Raw genomic sequence first — 10119 nt, 5'->3', positions numbered from 1 at the left:
TTTTTATTTCTATTCCCCGAACGAGTTTATGAGCAGAGAAATGCGTTTGATAACGACACAAAATTTCTGTTCTCAGAACATGAATTCTTTTGACAATAATATAAAATTTCTACGGTTGCTAACCGTCCGGGCTTAGCCGACGGACGGCGACCGGTGACAAAGACACCAGAGAGAGGGAGACCGCATGCGAGAGAGAGGGAGTGACCGGTGAGAAAAATTTGTATTTTTATTTATGTTCCAAAAATAAAAAAGTACAAAATTTATGCTTCCCATTTCTATTCCAAATCTATTTCTAGGCAAAAAAAAAAAAAAAAATTGTCTCGACAATAGAAAATTGAAATTTTAAATGAATCCTCAGTAGAATCAGAATCTACCCCTGGTTTTGGGACTTAACCTAAATCCAAAATGCTGGGGGAAAAGAAAGAAGAAAGGAGAGAGAAGAGATAGCTGAGAAGCACAAGAAACAATTACTTGGAAGGGTTTTAGTGGGCGTCCTGAATTGCTGGCCATTTTTTGCTTGATCAGCAAGGGCCCTCAATCCCTTTTCCTTTTTCCACGATGCTTTGTGGGAATAATTTGTCATTGCTTCCGGGCAAACGTTTGAAGTACATAAATAATTCGAGTACGGTGGAGTATACTAACAACATGAGATTGGGACCTTGGAAAAGGAGTAAAGCATCTACAACATTTCCAGCACCCAAAAAAAAAAAAAAATTTGTACCTCAAATGCCATGTGTCTGTTGTTGGAAACACTATCAATTGCAGTATAACTTCTCAGTTTTCAAAAATTTGAAAATAACTTGGTAAAACATTGCGACAGCATATGAGAGGTTAATTTGAGGGGAAGTTATATAATATCCCCTCAAGGTGGATAATACGGTCTGTTTGTTTCACGAAAAATAACTTTCATGAAAATATTTTTCTAATTTTTCGACTTTCGGTTCGCGGAAAATAAGCTAATCACGGAAAACATTTTCTACTCACAGAGCAAAAAAAAAACTACTTTAAAAGTGAGGAAAATATTTTCATCTTTTTGAGAAAAGTAAAACATTTTCTCTTATCTTTGCTCTCTCAACTCTTTTACGTTCAGTTTCTTTTTTTATTAATTTAAAAAATAATTCTGGTTTTTTTCATTTTTTTTCTTTTCTTTTTCTTTCTCTGCCGATCGCCGGCCACACCTGCTTGTCCCATCGACTTTGGGTGAGCTCGAGCCTCGTTTGATCCGGCAAGGCTCGACCTCACCCATGACAAGGCCGACGAGCTCAAGTCTCGCTAGCCTTGAGCTCACCGGCCAAGCTGAATTTGCCAAGGTGGCGCCTCGGGCGGATGGCTATGGCTGGTTGCCGGTCGTCGCTGGCCATGGCAACCGGCAAAGAAAGAAAGAAAAAAAAAAAAAAATTAAATAAAAATAATTAAAAATTTGAATTTTTGGTAATATTTTCTAGGAAAATCAATTCATTGCTAGGTGACGGAAATTCTTTTCTAGTTTATTGTTAAATCTTAGCCAAATACCGAAAAATATCGTTATTTTCCTGCAAAATGATTTTCCGAAAAACATTTTTGAAAACATCACAATTTCCACGAAACAAATAGAGCTTACATGTCCTTTGCGAACTTTCAATTTTGGACGATATCCCTACTAGCTTTCATTTTGCTACAGCCGTTTTGTTATTTTGTCCATTAGCATGTCCAATGGACATGGTTTTTTAGGGGTAAAAGTATATTTTCTTTTCTTTTTTAAAGGACATGTCTATAAAAATGAAAAAAAAAAAAAAAGGGAGAAAACTATGTTAATTGAAATAGTACTAATAGAAAAATAAATATTTTGCAATTTGATAAATATAGCCAATTTAATGTAACTAAATAAGGTACTCTTTTTTTTTTTTTTGGGGTCAAAAAATAAGGTACTCTAAGAAGAAGAAAAAACACAAATATAAAAAAAAGGAAAAGGCCTCAGATAAAATTAACAAAATGGTTACTCATTAAGTATATTTAAGGCTTACTTAAGGTAAAAAATGATTGATTCATAAAAATATATAAATGTTATGAAGGACAATAATGCTTTCAACCAAAGCCTACGTTGATATTTATAGATCAATAATATTTTTGCATTGCCTAAATATACGTAACGAATATCTAAATTTTTTAATTTAACCTTTTTTGCTACTGCGGCCTTTCCTTTTACTTAGCTGTGTTTCCTTTTCTTGAAATATAACGTATGTTCTGCTAATATATTCATCAAATTTTGAAAAGTTCATAGCTTTAGTATATTATTTAGTTTATTTTTCTTTGAGTTTTGAAAATTCTTTCCACAAATCAATAATAAATAGAAATTTCATTAGCAAACGATGAAATATAATTCTATTTATTGAAAGTTACATGTATTTTACATGCTAAAAAAAATATGACGGGGAGTTACCAACAGTAACAAAATGAAACTTAAAGAGGTTAATGCGTAATAGTTGAAAGTCTAGGGGCATACCTCCAAAGCGGGTTTTAACAAAAACAAAAGCGCTAGAAGGAGGGCTTGAACCTCCGACCTTGTGGTTAACAGCCACACGCTCTAGCCAACTGAGCTATTCCAGCTTCTTATAGTTGGGACTGTCTAATTAATTTTTTTATTCTCTTAAAATCGAGTCGGCCCAAATTGTCCGCAAACCTTCGTGAGATCGTGCAAAAGATTTACAATCGCAGGTCAAATTTATCAGCGCTAACACATGCAGCATCGACAGATCTTGGATACACGATAAATTGTATGACTCGGTTTGATGAATTATCATCCATAAAGAAGCATACAAGACATACAATTCCTCTTCTTTGAAGAGTATTGGAAAAGATGAAAAAGAAAAACAAGATATCCGATGTGTGCAGGTAATGTTCTTAAGGATAATTTCGCCTATTAGAATACGAAACTCGGTACGTAAGACTCTAGCGGCTATCTTTCCAGAAACAACAGCTCTTCTTCAATACTCTTCGTAGAATAAATAGAGGAAGCTGAAACAACAACGTTGTACGTGAAATCCAACAAATTATAGTGTTAGGGTTAATAAAGAAAAAAAAATAAAATCAAACATTACAAAGCCATTACAGATTGATTATGGTATTTATTTCCATTGAAGCTGTTACAAAACAATAGCTTTGAATATTCAAAACCGTTGAAATATCCAAATAGAAGTTGGGCTAAATTCAACGAATGTAAAGCATTGGAATTCGTCCTTACTGGGCTATGAACTAGACGTAGAAAGAATGAAATAAAAATCACGAATAATTTATGAAGTTCAAAACTTCTATGAACCTAGAATTCTTTTGTAAATTATTACATTCACCAATCGCGCTACACTCCTACAATTTTTATTATTCAAAGCGATTTTGAGCTAATAGGCCATGAGCGTGCCTAATTTATTCCTAAGTGCTCTAGAGTTTTTTCTTTTGCCAAAAATTCTCATAAGAGCGGCCACCCATACTTATATGTGTGATTCCATCAAGTGTATTCTTACACTATTCTCACCTCAAGCGACTTGTTATTACCCATAACATAATTTTCATTAGAGCCATTACAAAATAATGGCTTTGAATATTTAAAACGGTTGAAATTTCCAACGGTTACCAAGAGAAAACATAATATTCTGACGGACCTTGACGTCAGCACCAGAAAATTGATAGGACGGTAGAAGAGAAACAAATTCCTTGACATAAAAAAAAAATTGAACTTGGAAAATTGAAATAGTCAACAAAAAGAAAATTACCAAAAAATTCATAACTTAGTTTAAGATGTTAATTCAGTCTTAAATCTTTCAGTTTGGTCAATTTAACCATAAGTAATTTGACCTTCTGCCAATATAGTCTTTTGAGCCAATTTTAGTCGATAATAAGACAGCCTTGCAGTGGACGGCTTTTTCCAGTCTTTTATTTTTTTTTCTTCCTTTTTTTCCCTACCTAGTATTTGATCAAAACACTGTGTCCGTGCATTTTCCCTGGACATATTGGATTTTTCCCTCCAGCTTTTGTGGCCGGGGCCACCATCCCACTATTCTATTTGGAAAATGTCAGCCCTAAATCTCTACATCCATCTTTGAATCATCCAATGATTTAACGTCTAAAACTGTCATTTCGATTGCAAGTTATAAGATCAACAATTCCCTTCCTCAACTACTCAATAACGACACGAAGACGGAGGCCGTCTCTGATTATGATTCTTTGAAAGGACAATTTCTACGTCTCGAAAGATATTTTCGGCACGTCGAGGTGAAAAATAGTGGAAATATACGAATGCGCCCTCAATCTTATAGGAAGGTGATTTCCGTTCGACATTTGACCTCCTAATTTATTCTGGCATGCATAAAAAAAAATGCTGAAAGAGCTCCAATTTTGACTAAGGGCGCAGATGATAGATATTCTGTTCCCGGAAGCTATTTCTAGTCAGAAATGGATTTAACATGTTTCACAACGACACAAATTTTCTATTCCTGGGATAAAAATTCGTTTGATAATAGCATAAGATTTCTGCGGTGACCGGAGATAGGAAACCGGCTGCCACCGGACGGGCAACGAGCAGCTGGCAACAGGGACGCGAGAGGGAGGAAGATCACAAGTGAAAGAGAAACAGTGAGTGATGAGAAGAATTTTTGTAGAAAACGCCTATAAATTTGTCCCAAAAATAAAAAAATAAAATCATTTTATCAAACGAATTTTTGATCCAAATCTATTCTTAAAAATAGAATAATAGAATAATTATCATTCAAACCCTAAAGTGAATAGCATCGTCCACCTTGCGCTTCACAGAAATCTCCCATTTATTGCTGAGATGAGATGCGAGTCAAAAAGAGAGGGAGCATATGCAGCCGTACAAGGAAGACTGAAAGTAGCATGAAGGAGAGAAGAATAGAAGATTCAAAACGAGCATTCTTGCACGACATTATTGCCCATGGAAACTCCATCAGTGTCTCCTTTTGACTAATTCATCAACAACCGACTGACATCTTAATCCACAAGACAAGATGGTCTATGTATTGTCCATGAATTTGAAGGTAATTCAGAGAAGAATCGCTTCTTCTTCTCCGCTACAGAGCTCGATGTTGAGCGAAGCTGCAGAAATGATAAAATAGCTAAAATTTGTATATGTCGAACATCAGTAGATGCTGTTATCCGTCAACCTGAATCGGTACTCTCACTTAAGATGCCCAAAATCACTGAGTTGCGAGCAGGGAGTTCATTCAAAGCTTACAAACAAGAGCCCCTTCCAATTCATAAGAACATGAAAAGAAAAAAAAAAACTGCACATTTGTACAAATCATACAGCCCTACACAGTACCCATCAAGGATTGATCTAGCCTAAGCTGCCTAACAAAAATTCCCCAGCTGAGTGAAGATCAATCAATCCCATCTACATCCATGTCTAGCAGTGAGACAATCCACAGAAGTTGCTCTATCCTAGTTTAAAGGAACAAGAAGAACCTTAACACACCGAGAATATGTAATGTTCTTCACGACCGTCAGATAATCAAAGTTGAGGTCACGGAATAACCCGATTATGAATTTCATTTCGTCTTCCGTGGCATGGCAGAAACGGGCTTTTTAGAAAATATCGAGAGCTTCCGTCCAAAGAATCCAGATGTCCTGGAAGATGGTTTCGTCTCCGGGCAGTGATAGCCGGGGTCTCCGTGCGTAGGAGGATCCAGGTCCGAGAAATCACAACCATCGCTGTCATTCGCGTCTCGTAAGAGCCGGAGCAATTCCATAGCACATACTTTCGATCTCTCGGTGCCATTGATGGATATGCTCACGAGGGCTGGGATGACAGCAAAACCCTCATCCAGTACCAACTGACAATACTGTACGCGTTGAGAGCACAAAGAAAGAAAAATAGCAACAGCGTGCTCTTGCTCTTCCTTGCTCCCAGTCTCGAGTAGTTCGGCGATAGAGGCGATGCACTCGAGGGTCTCGGTGATGGAGATCCTTGCCTCCTCAATGTCGCACAAGTTTCTGACGATAAGAAGAGCATATTTCGCTAATTCACTATCCTTCAAAAAAGGGACCAACTTCGGGATGCAGGGCATAACATATGGACGGAGATCAGTACTCAAGCACAGGTTGTAAAGAATTTTAAGGGCGGACTCGTGGAGGTCTCTGATCTCGCAGTCGAGGGTCTCCAAAATAGAAGAAATAGCGCCGGAATTCACTACTTTCAGTCTACAATCCGGCTGAGCAGACAGAATCTCCACAATGGCAATGGCTTGTTCAGCTACTTCCGAATCAAGAAAGGAAGCCAACATGGAAAATCCGTCCTGATGGACATGCATTACTTCGTACCTGCTCTTTTTCAAATACGTAAGTAACAACTGCAATGCGGTCTTCTGAGCTTTTACATCACCTAGATCACGTGATTCCCCCAGAAATCGTACAAGCGGTTCAAGGAAATTCTCAGTCGATGCCAAATGAAGAGATTGGTGATTGTATTCCAAATTGCTTTTGAAATCTTCAACCACCTTGCACTGAGACTGCCACGGGAGTTCGGATAGTTTAGGAAAGATATCAAAACATTCCTCGTCGACACTCCCGTAAGAATGGTCTTGCTTCGTGTCTCTGCTATGCAAGGTCACCGGATTAAATGCATTTGCAAATCTTCGAAATGAAGATTCAGAGTTATTGCTGCTCCCCAGGGACCCAAGTGAGACATTACTGAAGTCCACTTGAAGACGTAGGTCATTCAGCGAACTGCCTAGGCTAGCGATCGATGTACTAGAATTATCCAAGTGATGTACCGATCCTCGCTGTATGATAGGGTCAGGTATTTCTAGTCCGTGTCTTGTACACCACTGTGATATTAGTCCCTTTAAGGCAGTATTTGGGGTCCATAACTGGTGGGCCAGATTCTTCTTTGTTTTCGGACAGAAAGTATTACCTTCATCAAACCACTTCTGGATCCACATTCTTTCAAATGTCTGTCCAGAATCAATCACGACCGGTTCATACATCAATCTCGAAGAAAGCGGGCATTTGAATTCTTCAGGAAGTATTGTGTCAACAAAAACATCAACTTGAGCCTCACGGTGCCCTGGTAAAGGAGTCTCAGCCACTTCAGCAGTTGCTGTATATACTGTACTCTGGCGGGAATCAGCCGTCAAATATGTTCCTTCATTCTCCATGCAGACGCTCTTCGTTTGCCCGCTCACAATAGAATTCCCATACTTCTTCAGAAGAGATGAAAGATAAAGTAGAATCTTCTTCTTCTTTGGATCACTTTCACCGATTTTGTCAAGTAGCTTCTTGATCGATCTTCTTTCCACCAATATTGACTTTGGAGAAGTAATGAAAAGCTTTGATGATGCAAATTGAAGAGCTTTTATTTCCGAATTTTCGGTCGAACCAGATTCTGAAGGACCCTGCCGAATCAAGTCATGCACCGCCTTTCCTGCATCCTCTTCAGATGGTTCCAGGATAAATGTCGCACTTCTTAGGTTATCTAGTAACTTGGATATCTGCACAAAGATCAGTTGCTTACTACCATTTGATTATTATGATCCACAAGTTTGTTTATAGCAAGCACAGCAATTTATTAAGCCTTTAGCTATGGTGTGACAACTAACCTCTATAGCCAACAATACTGGAACCATATTGTGAAGTTGGCCCAAACTTTGCTCCAACATGTTCCTTGACCTTTCACACCTTGCAACTATTGCATCCCCAGTTAATGCCTGAGATGATTAAAGTTTGACCATTAAGAAAGGAGGAAAAACATGATCTGCGGAAGATAACCAGCTTGAGAAAAACCGTATTTTATTCTGTTGATTTGACATTAAAACATGTACTTTAACCCCTCTCTTTCTCGGTATATTGTAATTTTAAAAACAACGGAATGCACAGAATTAACTACTGATAAGGAAGTATCAAAATCAAACAAATGAATCTTTGGAGATTGCAACATGATCAGAGTTTCCGAACTAATTCCTTTAAATAGCACACTTACTCGACTAACTTAACACACCTGAATCTGTGATACTATGGAAGTATGGATAAGATATGATGCACCATTTCAGAAAAAAGAGGAATAAGGTAGTAGCAAGAAGTGATCCTTCGCCAAACGGCCATATCTAGCTTCTTCGTTAGATACCTACCAGGTAGAGCTTACTAGACTCGCTGCAATGCTGGAGAAGTAGATTGGCTTTCTCAATTGCGCGGTTTAACAAGCATAGGGCCTCTATTCCAGCTGAGCATCGAGGTCGAGCTGCTTCAATCTCTGGCAGTATGCTTGAAACTTTGTCAACTATTTTCAAAAGCTCTGCACACATTGCATGGTGAACCTGCAATTATAGGTTGCAGTGAATACATAAGTACTTGACGATAGTTATTTGTTGCCTTCATTCAGATAAATCTACCACAATACTTCCCTATTACCATTGATGAAATTACTCCAAAAAAAGAGAGTGCAATTCTGAAAGTAATTTCTACCTTAATAGATGAAGGATATGGTCTCTCTGCAACTTCAACAACATCACTTCCCATCCGGCACAAAGTCCGTCCTGAATCTGCCGTTTCAGAGGCACAAAAAGAACCAAATACTATCAGTTCTTGCACTAAATTAAGTTCACAAAGTTCAACTACAGCAACAAGAAAGTCTCCTTAAACTGATAGTCATAGGAAAAGTAAACAACATATACTTAGATTTCTCCTCAAGAAAATGAGATGGTAGCTACTCTGCCTCCTACAAACAGCATGAGGAACAATCATAAATATACCCAGAACCAAAAGCAAACTAATTTCCAGAATGGATAACCCATTTGAAAATGAACAATAGTAAGTCCTCAAAATCAATTGACCGCGTGATAAGAAATTCCAGTTTGATCTTGTAAGCAACATACTGATCAGTTCCAATAGAAGCTACAATCCCACAATAAGATGCACTAAGGTAACGATGAATTTGATCAGAGAACACCAGAAAATATTGGAGAACCCAAAAACAAGTTGAAATCAGAGCAGAACTCACCAGGTGAGTAAAGCAATGGAAGCGACCCAGAAAACTGGGTCCCTGCTCAAGCAATTGAACCACCTCAAATTCCCTCTGCTGCTTTTCCAAACAAATATCAGCAAAACTATTGAAGCACCACTAAACCCAGCAACCACTTTTTTACTCAAAATTCTCAACCGCTGGACGCACAAATTAGGCAGACCAAACGAGATACAGCTCCACCTCCCTTGAAGGAAAAATTTAAAAACAACTTCCCAATAGAATTCAAAACCTCTCAAACTATCTTTCTCTTGGTCTCAACAGAAAAGGGAAAGTCGAACAGCCAACAACAGCACAAGAGAAACCTCTTAAACAACCCATAATCAGAGCACACAAATCTTCTAGCCCATGAAACAGCCGCAACTGTTTCCAGTTCTTCAGTGATGAATCAAAACCTCAGAGATGTTCGGCTGGAGATGAGCAGAAAACACCCAGAAATGCACAGAATCTTGAAAAAACAAGAGCAAGGGAGGGGGCAAAGAAATCCCCTCAAGAACCACAACAAAAGAGCACAGATACACCCATCAACTTGACTCTTAAACAGCACGAACTTTTCCTTCTTTTTCCGAGCTATCTTTATCCCCAAGGGAACATAATTCTCTGCGCGAAGTTGTACGTATACAAAAGATAAGCAGCAGCCCGAGCTCTTTAGGACAACCGAGTTTTTGCAGAGAGAGAGAGAGAGAGAGAGAGAGCGAAAAGCGAAATTGGTCTTATTCACCTATGTATAAACAAAACAACGGGAGAGACCCATCAAACAAAGAAGGCTTCTTCTTTTTCACTAAAAAAGAAAAAGCAAAAGATTTCGCAAAATTTATATAAAACTCAACCATTATTGCAATTGGTCGCTCAAGTTTTCTAGGTCGTCCACAAGAGAGAGAGACGATGGTGATGATGACGACGATGATGACGACGGAGTCTCGCCATCACTTCGCTTTCAAGCGATGGCCCGATGGGGCATCAATGGTCGGAGTGAGCGACCCACACCCAGAGTCACAGGCCTGTGATGGCCGCAGCCTCTGCAGACCACTTGATCTGAAGAAAGGAACGCACCAATCTTTCTCTATTTTCCCCAAAATGGGTTTTTTGCGAAGTTGACTACGAGAGCTGACATG

General features: G+C 38.5%; 1 protein-coding gene and 1 non-coding gene across 5 annotated transcripts; both read right to left on the bottom strand.

Moving 5' to 3' along the window:
• Nucleotides 1–2512: 2512 nt before the first annotated feature.
• Nucleotides 2513–2586, bottom strand: TRNAN-GUU. Its single transcript has one exon. It is a non-coding gene; the product is annotated as a tRNA-Asn (tRNA).
• A 2533-nt stretch (nt 2587–5119) lies between these two features.
• Nucleotides 5120–10119, bottom strand: LOC115752815 (U-box domain-containing protein 5-like). Of its 4 annotated transcripts, none has more exons than XM_030691195.2 (5): nt 8980–10119; nt 8449–8519; nt 8115–8300; nt 7587–7694; nt 5120–7478 (listed from the first exon to the last, which is right to left on the bottom strand). In XM_030691195.2, the coding sequence occupies exons 2-5, from the start codon at nt 8500–8502 to the stop codon at nt 5538–5540; spliced, it is 2289 nt and encodes a 762-aa protein (XP_030547055.1). In that variant the 5' UTR covers nt 8503–8519; nt 8980–10119; the 3' UTR covers nt 5120–5537. The 4 variants fall into 4 exon arrangements, with proteins under 4 accessions (XP_030547055.1, XP_030547053.1, XP_030547056.1 ...); XM_030691193.2 differs by having other exon boundaries at nt 8449–8525; nt 8984–10119; XM_030691196.2 differs by lacking the exon at nt 8980–10119 and having other exon boundaries at nt 8115–8313; nt 8449–8531.

The sequence above is a fragment of the Rhodamnia argentea genome, chromosome 1 (assembly GCF_020921035.1).
Source record: "Rhodamnia argentea isolate NSW1041297 chromosome 1, ASM2092103v1, whole genome shotgun sequence".
NCBI classification, from domain to species: Eukaryota; Viridiplantae; Streptophyta; class Magnoliopsida; order Myrtales; family Myrtaceae; genus Rhodamnia; species Rhodamnia argentea.
This window is presented reverse-complemented; position numbering and strand designations above follow the sequence as displayed.